General features: G+C 41.3%; 2 protein-coding genes across 2 annotated transcripts in view; one reads left to right on the top strand and one right to left on the bottom strand.

The window, feature by feature from the left end:
• Nucleotides 1–9,799: 9,799 nt before the first annotated feature.
• Nucleotides 9,800–15,716, top strand: LOC308088848 (myosin heavy chain, fast skeletal muscle-like; the record flags this gene model as incomplete). Its single annotated transcript, XM_080433435.1, has 17 exons — nt 9,800–9,849; nt 9,933–10,322; nt 10,414–10,540; nt 10,641–10,759; nt 10,861–11,057; nt 11,149–11,332; nt 11,422–11,587; nt 11,714–11,838; nt 11,971–12,279; nt 12,388–12,591; nt 12,673–12,798; nt 13,342–13,512; nt 13,598–13,702; nt 13,800–13,895; nt 14,533–14,664; nt 15,079–15,279; nt 15,393–15,716. The coding sequence occupies exons 2-17, from the start codon at nt 10,083–10,085 to the stop codon at nt 15,714–15,716; spliced, it is 2,826 nt and encodes a 941-aa protein (XP_080289561.1). The 5' UTR covers nt 9,800–9,849; nt 9,933–10,082.
• Nucleotides 15,717–19,503: 3,787 nt separating this feature from the next.
• LOC308088847 (tight junction protein 2-like) overlaps nt 19,504–23,573 on the bottom strand; it is a 70,776-nt gene continuing 66,706 nt past the window's right edge. The window contains exon 24 of the mRNA XM_080433434.1: nt 19,504–23,000. Coding sequence (XP_080289560.1) covers nt 22,868–23,000 — 133 coding nt within the window. The 3' untranslated portion in view covers nt 19,504–22,867. The remainder of the gene's footprint in view (nt 23,001–23,573) is intronic.

Below are 23,573 nucleotides of genomic sequence, written 5' to 3'. Positions count from 1 at the left end.
TGAGAATGTTAGGACAAAGGAGACATCAAATCCGAGGTGATAAGGTTTCTCTCCTTTCTTTATTTGTCGACAAGGAGAATCAAGAAATGGTTACTGCAAGGGTCCAGAATGGCAGCACCCCGCTACTCTCCAAACAACAGGTTTATATACAGAAGATTCAAAGAAGACGCTCCTTAACAAAAGCTCCTCCTCTGCCTCTTCTCAGCCAATCGGGAGCTGATCCGTCGCGGCCGAGCAGGCGGACAGCTTGAGTTGCGCATAATATTCTAAGCCACACAATGCATAGATCTCAATTCAGCAATATCTACTTTCAGTACAGAACCATGTTTCACAATGAAGTTTTGTTATTAGATTAATACTTTGCACAATATACACTTTAGAATGATACCAGGAATTACATTCTTATTCATCTGTAAACAATAGTTAACTTTAAAGGCTTTAATGACACAGCATCCATTCATGTGAATACGTTTTACTTCTCCTGGCTTTTACCTATATTAAACCTACACAGGCCATAGTTAAATACTTTTGTTCATTTTAACTTCAGTACATATTTTCACCAAAGGATACTAACATCTTAGTAACGTATCTCTGTATTATGCCCAGTATTTTAACTCAACTAGTAGCATATGGTGTCTGTTCCTGGAGGGGGTTGTGGGAGTCAATGGCTCTCACAGACATGTTAAATAGATTCACAGGGTGGTGTGCTTCAAACGAAGTGAATACAATGGGACAAAACTTGTAGTTCAGAGGTAAACACATGCTTCTTTTGTTATCCAAAGAGAGGTGTTGTCTTTGTCCCTGAGGCGGACTTTCCAATGCAAATGTCCAGAAACCCCCCTTTACCTGTCCTGCCATTTGGGGAACATTTGGCAGACTTCATTTTTAACTAATTATGTGTACTAATTAAACAAGTTGAGTTCTGGCTCATTTTATGTATGATTATGGCTGGAAGATATACTTCATAAACCCCTCTCGGAAGACTTATAACGTCTTCCGTAATTCAGAGCTCGGGTCGAAAGATGATATCTTTCAGCACAAAATCATAATCCAAACCTCTGACTGGAAAACAACCTGCAAAAACAATTAGTTTATACCCCTCTTGATTGTAGAATGGTACCTATACAAAGCCACAAAATAAAACAAAAACACTTCATTAAATAAACCAATTAATATCATTCAGAATCTGTACCTCAGTTCAACCTGCAAAAAGACATCATGAATACATTATGACATGTGGTTTACATAAGGGACTGCGCGCTTACAGAAGGACAATTTTCTGTTTTTTCTCTTCTTTTTTCACTTAAACTAACAAACGCAATTCTTCTTCTTCCTGTATTTAGGGAATGTTCAGTCCTTGAAGCAAAAACTGTTCACAGCTTGGGGCAAGAAAAAAGAAAAGGGGGGGTGGAATTGATGAAGATCTTTGTTATCTGCATCAAAGAGACACAACAGCTTTCTGACACGTGCATGGAATCCCCTTGACCTGGACACCCGTCATCCTCGATCTGTAGATTTGAAGGTTTACACTGCTTCTGTGAGGTCACACCCTGGGCTCCTGTAGAGCTGATTGGGGGAGGTAGAATCCCTTCCTGGTGTGTAGCTGTCTCACTTTGGCAGCAGAAACAGTGATGGGTAGAGGTTGTCTCATAGCCGCTGTCATCTCCACCAACATGATTCGTTCGACCTCTCATCGACACCTGGTTCTGCAGCCTGATTCCTCTGACAGCCGTTCATCTCCTCAGCAGCTCTCCATCTATTAGCACGAGAACATTTGGGGAAAAAACGTCCCTACTCTTTCCTAGAAAGTACAACATGCACCTACCCACCTCAATACACACACACAAGAGGTGTTACTCATTCACTCGAACTGGTCAATTTGTTCCAAAAAATACTATGTCCAAAACCCCAATTTTTAAATGTTTCCCTTTATACCTCCCCTCTTGAGACATAAGGCAATACTAATGGACATTATGTCTCATCAAACCCCAAAAGATCAATAAAGAACTGAAGCTCTCCTGAAAAGAATGTCATACGGATGTGTTATATGTTACATTTCTCCATGGTTTCTCATTACTGACAACAATTTATCATTTGTGTATGACGTTCATCGAACCAGTTTACTGGATCTGTTCCAGCCCACACCTTACTGTGGAAAACGGTTAAACAATTTAGTCCTAATTTTGTTAATATTTTTACACAAAATTCCTGTGACACTTTCCTATAGCAAAGAAAGAAATACAAGTGTCAAAACAGACCAACAGCATCTCCAGCTCCTTCCAACAATCCATCCTATACTAGGTTCAGATTTTGTACAAATTTAGTCAACCACCTGAAAGCATATTAGACCCTATGCTAAATCTCCAATTAGAATATGGACAGTGATCAGTATTATGTTTCAAAATAGGTAGAAAATGAAAGTTGCTGTTTTTTGGGGGTTTTTTTTCTTTTTTCATCAAGCCGTAGTCTGATCATGTCAAGTTCAACGGTGACTCAGGGTTTTCTTTTCTTGTCAACAACGGTTTATGTATTCCATCATTGCCCTACGTCACCTGTTCCAATATGTCCAGCCTCCATCACAGTCTAAAGTAATGTCTCTGTACGTTTCTTTTCAAATGTCCCTAGCCATGTATCGTCTTGTCATCCATGCGGCCTGGAACAATAACTGGAGTGATTCGTCCAGGTAGTGGACAATCTCGTGCAAAGTGACCCATCTGATAACACCTGTAACACCGCTTGCCCATGGCTTCAGACAAACGTTTGGACATCCGTCCTAGTCGATATGCACCTTGCAGTGCAGGTACCGGGGGCACCCGTGGCACCAACTCTGACTCGTTCCATTGCATGTAAGGGGTGAGAGTCTGCTGTGGTGCAGACTGATAGCCACCTGGATGAAGGAATGTGGGGACCGGCCGTTGATAGACTGTGTGTACCTGTTGCACCGCCCGGTCGACTCCCTGGAGTGAAGCCGGAACACCACTTTGCCTAGGACCAGAGACAGACGGCCTGAAACCTGGTGAAAACTGTGGGGTACCTTGAAGAGCTGGGGCTGACAGTGGAGCAATGGGGTTGACAGCCGGTGGTGTCTGGTTACACTGGCGCCAAGCATGTCCATGTTTCTGACAGATGTAGCACAGCCCTCCGAAGGGACCTTCATGATGTCGTCGTAACGGCTTTGGGTTTGCTTGTCCGTCACCTATTTCCTGGACACCTGCTGTACCTCTGCTCTTCGGGTCTTGTCTCGCCAAATCAACCACTGCTCCAGCTCCCAGCCCGTCTCGTAGTCCACTGTCACTGCAATGCCCTGTGTCCAGGGCTGACAATTGGTCGATAGGTTTCTCACCCGGTGACGTAGTGGGATCAGAAGATGAAGCGCTCTTCTCAGCTGGTTCTGGGTGCACCTGTGCGGTTGTCATCCTGGCTTGGTATCTCACATAAGCCTTATTTAATTTTTTACCCTTTTTGAAAAACAATTTAAACACTGTATTCTCCTTTGCCCCTGTGTCTGAGCAATCTTTCTGATATGCTCTGGCAAGCATTCCTAATGTGTCAATAATTTCTGGGTCGAATATGCTGTCTTGTGGCCAAGGCCCAGAAAATTTTGGCCAATTATCCTCCCATTGTCCCAAAATCATATTGATCACGTCAATGAAAGAATTATTTTGTTGTAAGGAGTGCTCCTGCTGTTCTGATTCCATAATTGTAGATCAAATATCCAAATGATATTAAATCACAATTATTGTCACGTTACTTCAACTTCTATAGGTGTTCCCCTCTGGAATCAGATCTTACTTACAATATGGTTCTTTTTTTCAAAAAAATCACACACAAATCATAAATGTCTTGAGTCCACAACGGACCTCTGTCAGTATCTTGAGAACAGTTTTGAAGGAGTATTGATATGAGAATATTATAATACAAGTGTGACGTGTCTTTATCACTCAACACACATGTGAGTCAACCCAATAGTGTTGCTCATATATCCTAAGTATAACAGTATAGAACTATAAGTGTATGTATGTATGAACGATAATTAAAGATTAAATTACTTCAAAAGCTTTCTTGAACTGTCTCTTAATATTCCAAATCAAATATAAGACAAATGTTTGAATTTGTATAAATTTGTAAGTCTGGTCAATACATTACTTTAATCCCAGACATGAACCGTCCTCTTTTAGCCAGGATTGGAAACAACTCGAATGTGACGCTCCCCTCCCACGGAAAGCTATTGATAGACATGAATGGATTAAATTAGAAAAAAATAATCATGCAGTACAGACAACCAACATTAAATCATGCAGTACAGACAAACAACATTAATCAAGCAGTACAGACAAACAACATTAATCAAGCACACTTAGACACCATAGAATACCAATAGGCTGAATAACTTGTTAGATAAAGACTGTTAAAAGAAAAGTTAACTCTATAAGTCAGAAATGTTAAAACACTACAGAGCACAAAACCTTCCAAGCTTCTCATTCATACAGTGAAAATGCAACCTTCGTCTCGACCACTAGGTGGAGTCAGTCAAATGTTTGGATGTGTCAACCACTGGAAGGGGCGGTTTCATGAATACACACCATTCCCACTGGAAGACACGTCACCACACACTAACCTAAATATATCTCTCAACCACCAGAGGGCGACAATCGACGAACTAAAATGAAAACACAATATTCTGTAGTTCTGAGTTCTACCTTTGTGGTAGAAAACTACAACTCCCAAACTGTCTACTTGGGAAAGAGATGGACACTTCCTGTTCAGACGTCATAATTAACGCTATGTACACAAAAATAATCCAAGTGGGGATTATTTTTTACAAACAGTTAAAAAAATTAACAGATTCCAACTTACTTCTTTGAAAAGATACTAATCACTAAATCTTCAATTATGTACACGGTCGTTCCGACGTTTATAGGAAAAAACCTCTTAAAACGTGCACTCAAAGACGGTGACCTATAAATTTACATTCAGTATGAACGAATTCGTCAGTCTTAAAAATAGCCACCCTAGGCTTCACAAAAATCTTATAGTAGAATAGCTGCTTCTAGCAGCCAGGAGACTGCGACTCCCTTTATCCAAAAACATTAGTGAAATAGCACAGATCAGCACCTCAGCAAAGAATTTGATCCGATACACCTCTGTACTAGTACAAATAAAACCAAGGTATTCTCAGCCTGTCAAAGTAATATATAGTATCGCTCAGCCAAACGGCCAATACACTAAAAAACTTTTAACTTAACACCCAACCTTAATTACCTCCCTTTTAAACTCCGTCAAAAGTAGGCATCACTTACGACCTAGTCAACCAAAATGTAATACTTCCATGAATTAAAAGATTCAGATTGTACCACACCTGTTTGACCTATTAAATAACATAATAACATAATTTATCCAAATGCTGCCACAAAATGTTACCTAAATAATCGACCCTTGGCATATCTAAAAAATAACAATGACCCCGTCGAGTCCCTAGCGTCCCAGGTTAGTTTTTTTCTCAGAAAAGTAGCCTTACGTCAATACAAAGAGGAACAAAATTATAGCAAACATCCAGTTAAATTATTAAATTAAATCTGTTGTGTCTAAAACACAAAACGGACCGAATTCAAATCTTTTTTCACACTTCTATTCCTTATTATTATTATTATTATAGTACTCAACACAATATTTTAGCACAAATCGAAATAATTAATCTACTCCTATGTATTGTAGTTGTTACATTTAACAATTATTTTCGTTACACAACTACATTCAACAATCCAAACGGATCATTTTCATTGTTTTTTAGACCTAAATAGTCACATATATGTAATTTCAACACGAGTCCTAGATAATAATTTCATACTATTTATGTCAGCTTCATCCTCCTCACGACACATAAAACAATCGAAATGTGTCGAAAATGGATACCAACACGCCAATAAGCCACTTTGTGTCACCACCACAAATATACCTATTGAAAAATGTATCATGGGAAAGCCATCCGCATCACTGCAAATAAACTCCCATTAAAGCCATCTGCATCAACACTGCAAATAAACTCACATTAAAGAATGATTTCGAGCTTCCGCGTCCAGCGCATATGCCTAACTCATCCAACTAAATCACTGCATCAACAATTCTCATCACAACTAAGTGCTTTAATCACCACAACAGACACATTCCTAACTCATCCAGCACAAGCCTACATCACAACACAAAGCATCAAACACATACTTGAGCACAACTACCAACCGGCAAACCGAAACAACTCCACAGAACCACAAGTATCAACAATGGAAATACTACGAAATTAAATAAAGGCCACACCACTTCTCCACATGCATAATAGCAGCCAACCATAAATTGACGAAATATACCGCTACCACGAAAGCAGAATAAACCGCATAGAAGAGTCATTGTAACAACGTTATAAGTGAAAAGAAATAAGAAAATACCATTTAAACCCCACACACCATAGCAGTGCTACTATGAATGCAGTAAAAACAGCATATAGAAACAATGGACGTCGATTAGAAGAAAGAATTATATTAATCAAGCCATCCTAAAACATCACACACATGTAAATGGCTTAAGGCACAATTCACCCAATATGAAGATTAGGTTCCCTGTGGCAAACGCCTTGTGAAAAAGCTCACAATATTTGTAGCCTACAAGCTGTGCAATAAATCATGAAAAGTCAATCAAAATAAAGAAACTACACAAAGACTTGTGAAAAGAAAAGAGAATAGAGGAAATAAAACAGACGCATAACAAGCCTACAAAAAAAAAAGTCCCAAAAACTACAAAGCAAGATGGCCGAAAAACCGCTAGACAATGGAGCTATAGCTTTTTAAAATCTGATCTCAGCACCAAACGTAATCACCAAAGGACAATTATTACACGCCGAAGCCCAACAAAATATGCTTCACCCGTGTGTCTAAGAGAGATGAAAAAATGTTTGGGCCTACTACAAATCCAATCGCCATTACCCACAAGATAATAACGGTTAAAAGCAGCACACACAGTGTAATCATGAATGGGAGATGTAGAACTATAAACGAAAGATTCCGTGCTCTCTAAAATGCACAAAGACATTTCAAATAAGCACTAAGAACTAGCAAAAACTATCAAGAAAGAAAAAAGAAAGGAATCAGAAGACACAGACATGAGCTGTGTTTTGACAAAGAAAGCACAATGGAAGAAAATGAAAAACAGCTAGCCAAATTTGCATGCAGAGAAACGTGTAACCTTAGTCACATTTAACAATAAGAGCATGTTTTTAGTAGAAAAACACAAAGTGTATGCAGAGTCACTTTTACAAGCCCCAACCATAAACGCAACGTAAGTATTCCTAGACAGAAACAAAACATCAATTCGCCAAAAACATCACCTACATACTTTTCAAATATAATCACACAGCGACACGATAACACTTTCCCCAAGGGAAAGGTCCGGGTAATGATGGGACGTTAAAAAACTCCCACTCTTCGCAACCCGAACAATGACTTCAAAGAAAGTATGTATCTGCCGCTGAACTAAAAATCCTGCCTCTTAAGCCAACCGCAGTGGCACTCCTTACACATCTAATCATAGACATTTTACGGGCTTGTATCACACTGAGTATACCGCGCGCCAATATCTCTGAACGCTTGTACACACGCTCAGAGTTTATAATTGGGTCTATGTAAAAAAATAAACATGGCATTCCAAACGCCACACATAAGCAAGGAGTGCTGGCTTATGTCCTCACGCCGGACTAGTCCCGCCGGGCGACCAATGTAACTCAGTGGTCCATCCTTGGACACATTTCGGACACACACAATTTGCCACTAAACACTCCATACCATTATAACGCAACTCAAAGGACGATAAGGGTACCAACAAGCAAGGTCCGACTTGTTGTGATCCCCCGGTCTCAATCTGTAGTATCACGGTACGCTGAAGTCATATAATATAAAAGTCCCTGCGTCCTATTCATGCGCATAACCAGAGCACCCTGTTACCAGATATTTTGACCGCCGTACCAATGTAAAAACAAAACAAACAAACAAAGAAAAACAAGCCGCATGAAGCCTCTAAGAAGACCCACCCAACTTGTCCATTGTACTCCAAAGTACTCCTTTATCACCACGGCCCCCTCTAAGTCCATACATTCCCCATAAAGGCCGCGTATCCACGAGCGTGCACACAGAATACAAGGTTCTTTAACGAGTATCCCCTTAGAAAAAAACATCGTAAGAAATGTGGCTAAGCAACTCACCGTTTTGAGAAGAAACAAACTCCACAGACCCACAACTAGTCCTCTCCAAGCGGATAGTTAAAACCGTCTGCCGACATACGCCAATTTGATGTATATCTTGTGTGGAAACACAGTGGATTCAAACCGTGGAAGAACGCAAGCCTTTAGTGAGAATGTTAGGACAAAGGAGACATCAAATCCGAGGTGATAAGGTTTCTCTCCTTTCTTTATTTGTCGACAAGGAGAATCAAGAAATGGTTACTGCAAGGGTCCAGAATGGCAGCACCCCGCTACTCTCCAAACAACAGGTTTATATACAGAAGATTCAAAGAAGACGCTCCTTAACAAAAGCTCCTCCTCTGCCTCTTCTCAGCCAATCGGGAGCTGATCCGTCGCGGCCGAGCAGGCGGACAGCTTGAGTTGCGCATAATATTCTAAGCCACACAATGCATAGATCTCAATTCAGCAATATCTACTTTCAGTACAGAACCATGTTTCACAATGAAGTTTTGTTATTAGATTAATACTTTGCACAATATACACTTTAGAATGATACCAGGAATTACATTCTTATTCATCTGTAAACAATAGTTAACTTTAAAGGCTTTAATGACACAGCATCCATTCATGTGAATACGTTTTACTTCTCCTGGCTTTTACCTATATTAAACCTACACAGGCCATAGTTAAATACTTTTGTTCATTTTAACTTCAGTACATATTTTCACCAAAGGATACTAACATCTTAGTAACGTATCTCTGTATTTTAGCCCAGTATTTTAACTCAACTAGTAGCATATGGTGTCTGTTCCTGGAGGGGGTTGTGGGAGTCAATGGCTCTCACAGACATGTTAAATAGATTCACAGGGTGGTGTGCTTCAAACGAAGTGAATACAATGGGACAAAACTTGTAGTTCAGAGGTAAACACATGCTTCTTTTGTTATCCAAAGAGAGGTGTTGTCTTTGTCCCTGAGGCGGACTTTCCAATGCAAATGTCCAGAAACCCCCCTTTACCTGTCCTGCCATTTGGGGAACATTTGGCAGACTTCATTTTTAACTAATTATGTGTACTAATTAAACAAGTTGAGTTCTGGCTCATTTTATGTATGATTATGGCTGGAAGATATACTTCAAAGACAAAGTCAACACTCTGACCAAGGCCAAGACCAAGCTGGAGCAGCAAGTTGACGATGTGAGTTCATCAAGTCAATTGGATGTTTTGAACGTATACCTTATGTTTACTGTTGTTCTGAGTAATAAGAAAAATATATTGTTGTGCAGTTGGAGGGTTCTCTGGAGCAAGAGAAGAAGCTCCGCATGGACCTTGAGAGAGCCAAGAGAAAGCTTGAGGTTGATCTGAAACTGGCCCAGGAATCCATCATGGATCTGGAGAATGACAAGCAGCAGTCTGATGAGAAGATAAAGAAGTAATGTGGACCACATTATGAATAATTCATAATAATAATAATAAATATTCATAATAATATGGAATGCCACAGAGAAAAACTACCACTAAAATATCATGAACTGTATTCCACAGGAAGGACTTTGAAGTAAGCCAGCTTAGATTGAGGATGAGCAATCTTTGGGGGCCCAGCTGCAGAAGAAGATCAAAGAACTCCAGGTATAATTTATTTTCCATCTTATTTAAAATCACTGATGATAAGTAAATCAGGATTTTTATAATTATGTTCATTCATTTGAAAGGCTCGTATTGAAGAACTGGAGGAGGAGATCGAGGCAGAGCGTGCCGCTCGTGCCAAGGTTGAGAAGCAGAGAGCTGACCTCTCCAGGGAACTTGAGGAGATCAGCGAGAGGCTGGAGGAGGCCGGTGGAGCCACCTCTGCTCAGATCGAGATGAATAAGAAGCGTGAGGCTGAGTTCCAGAAGCTGCGTCGTGACCTCGAAGAGTCCACCCTGCAGCATGAGGCCACCGCCTCTGGCCTCCGTAAGAAACAGGCCGACAGCGTGGCTGAACTGGGTGAACAGATCGACAACCTCCAGCGTGTCAAGCAGAAACTGGAGAAGGAGAAGAGTGAATACAAGATGGAGATCGATGACCTGTCCAGCAACATGGAAGCGGTTGCTAAGGCAAAGGTAGAATAGAATGCTTGTGTGTAATTCTTGTCAAAATACTTGAACCAATCAGAAAAAACAGTGACTGAATATGTCCAATGTTAATCAACAGGGAAATCTTGAGAAGATGTGCCGCACCCTTGAGGACCAACTCAGTGAAATCAAGGCCAAGAGTGATGAGAATGTTCGCCAGATAAATGATATTGGAGCTCAGAGAGCAAGACTGTTGACGGAAAATGGTAAATGTTCATCGTAGAGTCTACTAGCCAATGATGCTTGAGCAAATTCCATAATTAGAGACAATGCTTTGATTAAACTAATGTTACATTTTCTAACTAGGTGAGTTTAGTCGTCAACTTGAAGAGAAAGAAGCTCTCGTCTCTCAGCTCACCAGAGGCAAGCAGGCCTTCACCCAACAGATTGAGGAGTTGAAGAGACACGTTGAAGAGGAGGTTAAGGTAAGGAACAGCTTTTTATTTATTTTTTTACAAATAGGCTTGTAATTGTCTTTTTGTAATTGTATCCAGCTGACATTACTTTGGTATTTTTCTTTTGACAGGCAAAGAATGCCCTTGCTCATGGTGTGCAATCAGCTCGCCATGACTGTGACCTTCTGAGGGAGCAGTTTGAGGAGGAGCAGGAGGCCAAGGCTGAACTGCAGCGTGGAATGTCCAAGGCCAACGCTGAGGTGTGTCAGTGGAGGAGCAAGTATGAGACTGATGCTGTCCAACGCACTGAGGAGCTGGAGGAAGCTAAGTAAGTGATCATCGTTTTACACCATCAGGTACCACTCACTATAGAAAATATTGCTCACAATAATTTGATTCCATTCAAAACTGATCAACAGGAAGAAGCTCGCCCAGCGTCTTCAGGAAGCTGAGGAGCAAATCGAGGCTACGAATTCCAAGTGCGCCTCTCTGGAGAAAACCAAACAGAGACTCCAGGGTGAAGTGGAAGACCTCATGATTGATGTTGAGAGGGCCAATGGTTTGGCTGCCAACCTTGACAAGAAACAGAGGAACTTTGATAAGGTGCTTTGACATACATTATTTGAAAACAAAATAATAATTTTCTCCTTAAAGTGGGGTAAATGACACATTCCATTACAAATGCTGTGCAGGTCTTGGCAGATTGGAAGCAGAAATATGAAGAGGGCCAGGCTGAGCTGGAGGGAGCTCAGAAAGAGGCTCGTTCTCTCAGCACTGAGATGTTTAAAATGAAGAATTCCTATGAGGAGTCTCTGGACCACCTGGAGACCATGAAGCGTGAGAACAAGAACCTGCAACGTGAGTTTCAATAACAGTGAAAAAATGAAATTAAATATTCAAGATCAAGCTACAACTGTATTCAAATGCAAATACAAAAGTTGCTGATTGGAAAGTTCCTCATTCATTATTTCCAATCAACTGCAGAGGAGATCTCAGACCTGACTGAACAGATTGGTGAGACTGGAAAGAGCATCCATGAGCTGGAGAAATCCAAGAAACAGACGGAGACGGAGAAGTCAGAGATCCAGACAGCCCTGGAGGAAGCTGAGGTAAATCTTCTATGTTCTACATGTCTATATTTTATATTTCTTCCAATAAGTTTTATATTCAGACAGTGTAGCAGTATGATCGATGTTACATTAAAAGGTCCTACAACCTTTTGATCCTGTATTTCATTTTAGGGTACTCTGGAGCACGAGGAGTCCAAGATTCTTCGTGTCCAGCTGGAACTCAACCAGATCAAGGGTGAGGTTGACAGAAAGCTGGCAGAGAAGGATGAAGAGATGGAGGGGATCAAGAGGAACAGCCAGAGGGTGATTGACTCCATGCAGAGCACTCTGGACTCTGAGGTCAGGAGCAGAAACGATGCCCTGAGAATCAAGAAGAAGATGGAGGGAGACCTGAACGAGATGGAGGTTCAGCTGAGCCACTCCAACCGCCAGGCTGCTGAGGCCCAGAAGCAGCTGAGGAACGTCCAGGGACAGCTTAAGGTGCAAAACATAGTAGTTAGACACATATTCAAATAATGGAACTGCTCTGAACAAGTCACAATCTGATGTTTCTCTTAACGTGACCACCTCAAATGTGATTTATTTTAGGATGCCCAACTGCACCTTGACGATGCTCTCAGAGGCCAAGAAGATATGAAGGAGCAAGCTGCCATGGTGGAGCGTAGGAACGGCCTCATGATTTCTGAGATCGATGAGCTGAGAGTGGCTCTGGAACAGACAGCGAGAGGCCGCAAAGTGGCTGAACAAGAACTAGTAGATGCTAGTGAACGTGCTGGCCTGTTGCACTTCCAGGTAAGTCAATGGAAAAACTCTCAATATATTTAACATACAAGTAATGCATACTTGCATTGCTAAACTGAATCTTTATTTTAGAACACAAGCCTTATGGGCACCAAGAAGAAACTTGAAGGTGACCTGATCCAGGTCCAAGGCGAAGTGGATGACAGTGTTTCAGAAGCAAGGAATGCTGAGGAGAAGGCCAAGAAAGCCATCACTGATGTAAGTTAGGATGACCGCCCCAATACAATACGATACATAAAATACAATACATTTCACTCATGGCATGCAGATGTTGAACACCTTTGCTCTATAGGGTACAACAGAGGATGTATTTTAGAATTAAATACTAAACTTATCTTTTCAAACAGCCATGATGAAGATCATAGGGAAAAAAGGAACATCACTATTTTCAGTCTTTATATCAGAAATATGTGCTCAGGGAGACAAAGTACATTCTGAACCCAGCATTCTGAGGTGCTTCAGGCAGATGGTTCAGAATGCTACAGTGCAGACTGAACTGGTACAAGAATCTATTCATTCCATCCTCCATAAAGATATTTACTTAGTTTGTTTCCTTCTGGTCTTATGACATAGTATCTGCTTATTGCCTGTTTATTATAATATTAATGAGCTATTTTAATCTATGTACCATGTTTGTATATTGTGATTTTCTTGGCAAGTATGTTGTGTGATGCAGCGGCATAATTTTAGTGTATATTATAAGTATATTTCATCTTATATTATACAAAAATTACTTTCCAGGCTGCTATGATGGCCGAGGAGCTTAAAAAGGAGCAGGACACTAGTTCTCACTTGGAGAGGATGAAGAAGAACCTGGAGGTCACAGTCAAGGACCTGCAAAACCGCCTGGACGAGGCTGAGAACCTGGCTATGAAGGGAGGCAAGAAGCAGCTCCAGAAACTGGAGTCTAGGGTAAGATACGTAGTTCACTTCAACACGGCTTATAGTCAATGAAATAAGAAGACATTATTTCACAGTGCATAATTCAATTGTGAAGGTGCGGGAACTGGAGGGAGAGGTTGAATCTGCACAGAGAGGCGGTGCAGACGCTATTAAAGGTGTCCGCAAGTACGAGAGGAGAGTGAAGGAGCTGACATACCAGGTACTGTATATCATGTTCACTTAAATAACCATCATGCCACTGACTATGAACGTGTTGCATGAACGTAACTAATGTTATATATTCACTCTCACTTCAGACTGAAGAGGACAAGAAGAATCTTGGCAGGCTTCAGGATCTGGTAGACAAACTGCAGATGAAGGTGAAGGGCTACAAGAGGCAGGCTGAGGAAGCGGTAAGACAAATATACATCTTTAGTTGTGGTCGCCATGTGCATAGTGTTGTTGTCATAGTTTAACTAATGGAATAACTAAAAGGAATAATAGGAATCAGTTATGTAATGTCAATATGACCAACAGCAGAGCATCTTTCAGTGTCCATCTTGCTGCTTTCCACAAGCGGCACATGGAATCTCTAGCTTGCCATGTTTCTGCAGTATGGCATGCACACAGCGGAACTGCACTGCACTGCGCACATGGGCGTTGTGGAAGCTCTGACCTGTTACTGTAAGATGGATGCTGAAAGGAAAGGCATGCTGCTCCACAATGCACACATACTGCAGACACATGCAGGCAGTGTGTTTCAGGCATAATGGTAAAAGCACATTTACAAAATGGACTACAGAAAGCAATAGATTTGGTTTCCTATAAGCTGCAATTTATGGCTCAGGGTGCCAAAGAAGAACAAGAAAACAGCCATGATTGTGCCGTTCCAATGAGAACCTGTCTCACTCATAAACATGCTGCATGGGCCACAGTATTATAGCCACAACCACGCATTACAATTGCCTGAAATTGTCTTGTTTTTACTATATCATTGTAAGATTCTCTTTTCAAATATTGAGGCTTTGAACCATCTCTATCATATTGTAGGAGGAAGCAGCAAACGTTCACCTGTCCAAGTGCAGAAAGGTTCAGAATGAGCTGGAGGAGGCTGAAGAGCGTGCTGCTGACATTGCTGAAGGCCAGGTCAACAAGATGAGAGCTAAAAGTCGTGACTCCAAGGTAATCCATGTTCAATATGAAGGTTCATTATGTTGACTATCTTTAACTAAGATTTAACTAAAGATTCATTTTGAATATCTAAAATTATATTCCTATTGTTACAGGGAAAAGAAGCTGCTGAATAAGTTCTCCAATTCAAGTCACCGTACAAAGTCATAAAATATGACCCATTGTATTCAATAAAGGTGCCAACAAAAGTATTTTAGCTGTTTCTTGTATTCATTACTTTGTCTTTTCAATATTTTTTATTGTGAGGTTTGAATTCTGGGTCCAACTCACATGTCCACTATACCATTTTATAAACGCAAACAAATAAATATTGTGAGGAGTAAACCAACCACAGAGTCACTTGACAACATCTGCTCTCTCCTCTCCGGCCCCGTCACTCCACCTGTCCCAACTGCCATCCCACAGTCTGGGATTTCCCACCCGCTCTCTTGCTTCACCAACATCACACAGCAAGAGGTTGAGGACATAGTTAGAAGGATGAAGCCCTCTACCTGTGCCCTGGACCCCCTTCCCACCACCCTAGTCAAATCCAGCATCTGTGCAATAAGTCCCCTCATCACTAAGATCATCAACCTTTCCCTACGGACCGGCCACATTCCTTCCGCTGTAAAAACTGCCATTCTCACACCCCTCCTCAAAAAACCCTCCCTAGTTCAAATCCTACCTTTCCGACAGGACAGAATACGTCTCCCTGGGAGGTTCAAAATCCCGCACCCCAGGGATCTGTCCTCGGCCCCACCCTGTACCTGCTACCCCTTGGCCGTGTCATCAGCAGGCATGGAATATCTTTCCGCTGCTATGCTGATGACACACAACTGTATATAAAAACCAACCAAACCCCCTCTGCCACTCCGTCGTCATCATCATCCTCATCCTCACCTCCACCACCGCCCTTATCCACCCTCACCACCTGCCTGGAGGAGATAAAGGCGTGGATGAAAAACAACTTTCTGCAGCTAAACAGTTCAAAAACCGAAATAATCCTAATAGGCACCCCACACCAGATAAAAACATCACCCATAACCAGCATCAGCTTCTCCTGACAGGACCTTCCCCTGTCCGGAGAAGATTTCTTGCAAATGTAGTGCGTTATAAAATCCATTATTTGCATACTGCGTGGGTTACTGCGTGGGTTAGTCATATGAATTGTGATGTTTAAAGCTGGGCAAAACTGAATCCATACTTTTTGGGTCCAGAATTACCCTCTTTGACTTCAAGGTCAAAGTGGGTGACAATGTTATCACAAGGAAAGAAGAAATTACCTACCTGGGTTGTATTTTAGAGGACAATCTTTCCATTGAAAAAATGGCAACAAAAGCAATCAGGAAAGTCAACCAAAGAACAAGATTTTTGAGCAGGATCTCCTTGTTGGTCAGTAGGAATACACTGAGGACACTAGCTGGGCTGGAGCACTCATCCAATGTCATTTTGATTATGCATGCACCTAATGGTACTATAGCACCACAAAAACAAGGCTTCAGACCTCTCAAAACAAACTTGGCCTCACACCTAGAACTCACCTAACCCAGAGGACAGAGCACAGCAACTTGCAATGGGCCTGGTCTTCAAGTTACTCAAGACTACAGAGACACCCATGTTCCTGTCAAACTACTTCAATAAAGTAAAAGACGCACACAGGCACAACACCAGAGGGAGCTCCACTGATCTCATTCAACCCAGATTCGGCACAAACATGGGGTTGAATTTGTTCTACCAAAATGTGGAATGCCTGCTATTTTCAAAGAATCTTGAAAAACAAAGATAAGTAGGCTAGGCCTATTTGGAATATTTTTGAAACAATTTAAATACACAAATCTTAAATCCCATTACCTGGCATAAAATATTTTCAGATGGGGTTACGCGGACAAATACGTACATGTTCATTTGGGGGTCCTTGGCATGAAAATGTTTGAGAACCACAATAGTAAGCAGGCAAATAAGCAACTACACTTCAGAAACAAGCCCCAAAAAAACCATCCCGCAACTACCAATATTTACAAGTTACTCTACAGAAAAACAAGCCTGAAGTCGCTTATAATAAGCAGACTTGGCAACACTGTCCCTTTTGTCCAAATAAAGACAGCACGACCGTTAAGTTAAATACCGTTTATTTGATTTGGTGTTGTAAGGTGTAATTCCAAAGAAAAAAAACGAAAAAAAAACTTGAAGTGGACATAATTCATTAAAGGACCACTTCACTCATTTTCAACTTTATCTTCATATACAGTAAGTGGTCCTCATAACGCTTATTAAGATAGGCACCATTGCTGTCTACTCACTCTGTGTCTCAATGGTGGGCTGTGGAGAGTTCAGAAACCTGCCTACCAATGACATCAATGGGAATTCCAAGCTCCTGGAAAGTTAGCATGCTGAATTTGGGAAAAAAAGGAAAAACAAAAACAAGAGTAGAAATCTTGTTTGAAATGACCAAACCTGCCAACCAATAATGTCATTGGTAGGCAGGTTTCTGAACTGAGCGAGTAGACAGAAATGATGGCATCTTATAATGAGCATTAGTGAGGACCAATTATATGAAGATAAATGGGTGAAGTGCTCCTTTAATAACTATCCTCTGTCTGTGAAAGTGTATTTCATGAGCATAATACTCGTTCACATGAAAGCAAGTCTCTGAATCCCTTCACAAGGACTCTGTAACACATGTTGTGGAAGAAACTGAAGATACAATCAAGTTTTCAGACACAGAAATACCTCGACTAATACCGGAGAGAGAGGCCTGAAGCCTAAATGTCGTTACACACCAGGAGCGAATTCATCTCTGAAGATAGAATCTGTCAGCACCATGCCCTTAACACGTAGTGTTGTTGTTAAGTGGGAATAAACACAGATGCACCCGGGAGGAAGTGGACGAGAAAGGGGAGGAGTCAAACCGAGTTCCTGTTTCGACACGATGAAGGAGGTGGTGCCCGCCGCCAGAGGCAAAAACGAACGAAAACATTTTTTTTTCCTCTTTTTTTTCTACGAATGGGTTCCCAGATTGGGAGCGAATACACCATACAAAGAAGCGACGCAATTACATATCTTTGTAATGTCTCATTCATACAAGGTTGAAGATTTGATCCATGTTGAAAAATAGACCATGTTTTGAAACATAATTGCGTCGGTTCATCGCCTTCTTATAATGGCGTTCAGTGTGCACGTAGGCTAGCCTGAAAACACCTGAATTTTCATTTCGTTTCACTCCATTATTCAGTCTGAAAGCCCTCTCATTGCAGCCTTTTTCTGAGATGGGGGCGTGGCCATAGTGGGACTCTTTGGCAATTGGTTCATACTGGATTATCCCGATCCCGATTCGTCGTACAGATTTTCAACCAAGAAACACCCGCCTTCGACAGCGTCACCAGACCCTGAATGCGAGGCAAACGATTCAGGGGGTGGAGCCAGGCTACACGTAGGCCCACTCATAACACAAACAGCATGTTTAAATTAATATGAATTTATCGCACAAAAATAAAATCGCTCCCGGTGTGTACGGACGGCTCTTATCATTCATACTCTGTAGAACCACAGTGTAGCTTTGCAGACGAGACAGGAGAACTGATGTTTGAGTGATGTGAGGCCTTGTTATCTTGGTAGATCAGTGGTTCCCAACCTGTGGGCCGTGAGGGTATTGCAAATGAGACCCCAAATACTTGGCAAAACACAAAAATGTTATGATAATATTACATTAATATGAAAAAGATGTCACACCCCAAAAATTTCATGGTATTTTTTTCTTTTAAAAAAAAGGAGGAAAAAAAGTTTTCCCACCCATCTGACCACTTAACACGGCAACCTTGAGATTTTCACGAAAACGTTGGTCATTTTTACTCTGCGTCCTAAAATAAACTGTTGCACCTTTGTTATAGCAGTGTGTGCGGTCACTTTGTCTTTTGACAATTTACATTTTGTAACATTTTCAAAACAGAGTTCACTAGAGTACAGCGGCAGCCATCACTCTTCCAGTGACATAGATAGAGGGATTCTTCGTCTTTTCAGAGGCTACAGGCTGCTGCTACAGTACAGCAACCTATCCGGTCTTACATCGAACAGGACAGGCATAATTGTAAGATACTATTATGGATTTAAACATTTCTTGAAGGTTCCTGAAGTCAAACGTATCAGTCTCTCGAGACAAGACTAGTTGCCTCCCACAATTTTAAAATGCGTCCGTCAGAGTCTCTTCTGTCCACCTCGTCCCAACTTCCGTGTCCTCTTCGCAGTCGCGTTAAATAATTCCTGTAAAATCAAATTAGTCAAAGCAAATCTAAGCTTGCTGCTTCAGCAGAAATGGAAATTAAAAAATATTTTATTAAAGATATTTTGTAAAATGTTTTTGTGAACAGAAACTTTCCGGGGGCCGTAATTACAGACTCAATATCGTCTCTGTCGGGTGGAAACCTCATATGTCCAAAACTGTTACTTTCCAGGATTCAAATTCAAAAGTATCAAAAGTAGCTGATCTGCTACTTTTGATATTTTTTGTGTGACGCTGTAGTATGATCAAGGAAGGCGTAAATTTACGAAAACACACAAAAAGTCAAAATATGGAGATAAGAGGTTTCTCCCCGACAGCGACTATACAGCATTTCGAAGATTGTGGAATAGTAGTCTGGCATGAGATACCAAGTCAAATGTAACGTCTACAGCGGCCGTATCTTTGCATGGTCAGGTGGTAAACCTTGTATGTCCAAAACCGTAACTTTTCAGGAAATGGAAAAACAAGAACCTGCGTTCAAATTGATCCAATGTAGTTGTTGTTTAGTCACAAGTTCTTGTTAGTACTTTTCATCGGTTCAAATTTTATAAAAAGCTAAAGACAGACTTAAACACTTTCATCCTGGTGTCCCTATTTTTGGGCATGTCTTTATAGGCAGAAATGTTCAATAAAAAAAAATACAAATTAATAAAATATCAGATTTACAAGCTCAAAACATGTTGTGAGCATGTCGATTTTTTGCATGAAACGGTCATACAATGAAGTATAAAACATTCATTCATGAAAAAAAAAAAAAAGACATTCAAATCAAATAGGGAGATACAAGGTTTCTGCCTGACAGTGACACTATCTTATCAGTAGTCTAATATATTTCTGTCCAACCGGATTGGGTTTGCGATCAAGGCCAGTCAGACAGACAAGCGGGGGTGGTTGTGGTCGGTGTGCCATGTATGTGTGTGTGCTGCTCGTACCGTAAGCAAAACTCTCAGTCTTTCGGCCCATGGCCATGTAGGCCCACCCAAATTGTCATGTGTCTCCGGAAAATACGCCATTTATTTTTGCTGGCACAGCCGATGGAGTGTCTTGTCTTACGAGTATAAAAACGGCCTGACACCAGGCGACACACACACCGTGCAGGCGCATGGAAACAGCATTAACATAACTGTCAGGCAGAAACCTTTCTATCTCCAAATTTTAACTTTTTTCAGTTTCACGTAAATTAACGCCCTAATTGATCATTCTACAGCGTCACACAAAAGCATGAAAAATAGCAGATCTGCTACTTTTCGCTATTTTTGAATCCTGAAAAGTAACACTTTTGGAAATTAGGTTTCCACCCGACAAAGACGATATACTCCATTGTGCGACGTTTTCGCGCGCCAAAAAGAAACGGTCTATGGTCTACGTTGCGTTGCAACGCTTTGATAGCTTGTAGATGACTTCTCTGTAGCAAGCGACATCGTGGTGCCACGGAGAATACCGTCTCATTTATGCTCCGTCGTACGATGGTGTCACGTGCCGAAAATAGCGAATCTACAAGCTTTTTAGATTTGCTAGTTTTGGCGCGCAACACCGTCGTACAACGTACAAAGTATAAATCAGGCTTAAGGTGCTGTATAAGTGATATTTGTGTTTGTTCAGTAACAGGGACCTCTCTCTCTCCAGCTCTTTAGTTAACAGTAAACACATTTCACCCAATAAGAAAGAGAACCCCAGAAAGATAATTTATCAGCTTTGTGTTCCAGTTTTCTCTGCTCAATTATTTTTGTCATCACTTCCAATTTCACTCGTGTATGCTGTATGAGTTCTCTCTCCTGATTGGATAAAAATTGGTATTCAGACCTGAATGTTTACGAAAGAGCTTGAGAGACCCCTTGTTACTGAACAAACCCTCTTATAGCAATGATTACTATCAGAATATACACTTAATTGAACAAAACAAAAAACAAACACACACACACCAAAACAAATAAAAATCACTTAAAGCACCTTTTAAATCGTCTCTGTCGGGTCCAAAACTGTTACTTTTCAGGATTCAAATTCAAAACAAAAAAAAACTTGATCATGCTACAGCCTCACACAAAAGCAGCAAAAATAGATCAAGTAGGGCATTTATTAACCAAAAAATAACACAAAAAAGTTCAAATATGTAGATAAGAGGTTTCTGGCCGACGACAACAAAATCAGGCTTTACGGTTTGAGTGGCACTGGATCCTTGGCTGCGTGGCCACCAGGGGGCGCTGAACGTGGAGGTGGAGGGACAAGGCTGGGCGATGCCCCATTCGTTACTTCGTCGCACGGCGGTGTCGAATGTTGGAAATAGCCGACCGAAAAGCTCACAACGCGTAGTATACTCCACTTTGTTCCGTGTAGATTTAAAAGCGGTATGGGAAAGGTATCGTTTTTATATTCTGCAGCAGCCACCTTTAATGGAATGTAGTTGCAGACCTCGAAGTTGATTGGTGCTATCGCCAGCTTTAAGTCATCCTTGAAGAACTTTTTGAGTACGAATTTTCTCTTTTCCCCTTCTTCCAGGTCACAACATCTATACAGTAGGACCACAATGGAAAGATTATGGGCGTCCTTTTGACTTGTGTAAGCAATTACATGCTGTACATAATGTTTTGATGTCAATAAATAAAACAAACAAAACGCCTTGTGAGCTTGTAGGTCATCTATTTTCGGCGCGCGTCGCCGCCATGCGACAGAGCGTAAATTAGGCTTGAACCTCATGTTTCTCCGAAAGAAAAAAGGCACTTCAAAACATTTGTAACAAATTCCAGTGTTACTATTATATAGACTCTCTCTCTTTTTTCTCATATACACATATGAGAGTATAATAGATCTATGTATGTATACACAGGCATTTTCATATAGGAAAGAATGCAAAGGTAGCAGTATAAACACTTGACATTATATTATATATATGTTATATATATATACACACACACATACTGTATATAGAATATATAGAATATATATATATATTTTACATAATGAGTTTGCAGCTTGCTGGCGATTACAGGAGATACAAAAAGGGACAGAAAGCGACAGTTGGGGACATTGTGTGGCTTTGTTTGGTGGTGGTGGGGGGGTGGGGGTTGTGGGGTTCTGGTTCGGGGGAACCCGTGGCTGTTCAGCCCGATTTATACGTAGTTGCGTGCCAGTGCCACGTGCCGAACGAGCGGGCAGATCGGATTTTCTTGTGGCGTGCGGCACCGGCGCGCAACTGCGCAAGAAAACGGGCATAGGTTTCAGTTGCTGAGCACAAACTGAAAGAGTTGCATAGGCAAGAAAACAAGTGCTACCCGATTACTCAAGTTTTCTCTTTTTTTTAAGTTAAAGAGAAACAAATAAGTAAAAAAGAAAAAAAGTAAACAAAACTCCAAACCAGCAACATGGGAAAGCCTTTTAGTGTTGTTGTTTTTTGTAAATAACGCACACGAGAGAAGAACAGTGCTACGTGCTAGCCTGACGGATAGCACGGATTGCTTTCACTTCCTTGAAGCGAGTGTTTTTGTTGTTTGGAAAAAACTCGATGAAGCAGGAAGTGCTTCCAAGTCAGCAGCGGATTGGTTGCAGGGCCTGGTGGGTGCGCGGAGCCCCGATGGAATGGTGAGTATGTAAAGTGTGTGCAAGAGTACGAGTGTTGGTTTACCTCTGAGAGTGTTAAAAAAATTAAATAAAATGTAACCCGCAGAGTTAAACTAGCAGTCAAAAGTGTACGCTAGGCGTGTGTGTGTGTGTGTGTGTGTGTGTGTGTGTGTGTGTGTGTGCGTGTGTGTGTGTGCGTGTGGTACATTGACGGTTCGTTGAGCTGGTGTGTGGTACAGTAATACTTAATATATATACTCCGACATACGATGCAGTAACGTGGCGAAAACAGCAGACATGCAAGCTCACAACGCGAGCTTGTACGTCGGCTCTTTTCGCTGCGTGACGGCGGTCTTGTGACAAAGTACGAAGTCAGGCTCAACACTAGAGTTCAGTGTCTTGGTACTGGTCGAGTTTGGGGGTGCAGTAAGCGTCGCCCTCCACCGTGCTGGTGTAGAAGGGTCTGCCTTCAGAGTACGGCACCTTGGGCAGGCGGGCCTCCGGGTGCGAGCTGGACCTGGTACATCAGAAACAGGAAACAAACCGTACATTAATTACAATTAACTGCATTTCCCATAATGCAGTTTCGAGATTTTGTGTTTTGTTTTCTTTTTCCTCTGTATGTCGTTGTTGTCGGGTAGAAACCTCTTATCTCCATATTTTAACTTTTTGTGTTTTTTCGTTAATTAACGCCCCTACTTGATCATACTACAGCGTCACACAAAACGTGGCGCAAACCGACACGTTTTGAGCGTGTCGATCTGCTACTTTTGCCGTTTTGAATTTGAATCCTGGAAAGTCACTGTTTTGTTTTTTTGGACATATGAGGTTTCCACCCGACAGAGATGATGAGTTCTCGCTCTTGATTGTATAAAATTGGTATACCTAACTGAAAATGTATTTGCGGTTTCACTAATGAGCTGGAGAGACGGGGAGACCCTCGTTACTGAACAAGGTTCAAGGTCTGACGTTTCTTCATGGTTACATTTGTGGGACAAGTATGTGAGTACGTATGAGAACAAATATTTTGTTCAGGTTCTGGTTTAATACATTGCAGTAGCAAAGAAAGTAGTAATAAGATAATAGTAAG

This window comes from Gymnoscopelus braueri (genome assembly GCF_963280865.1).
Source record: "Gymnoscopelus braueri genome assembly, chromosome: 7".
In the NCBI taxonomy this organism is placed as follows: Eukaryota; Metazoa; Chordata; class Actinopteri; order Myctophiformes; family Myctophidae; genus Gymnoscopelus; species Gymnoscopelus braueri.
This window is presented reverse-complemented; position numbering and strand designations above follow the sequence as displayed.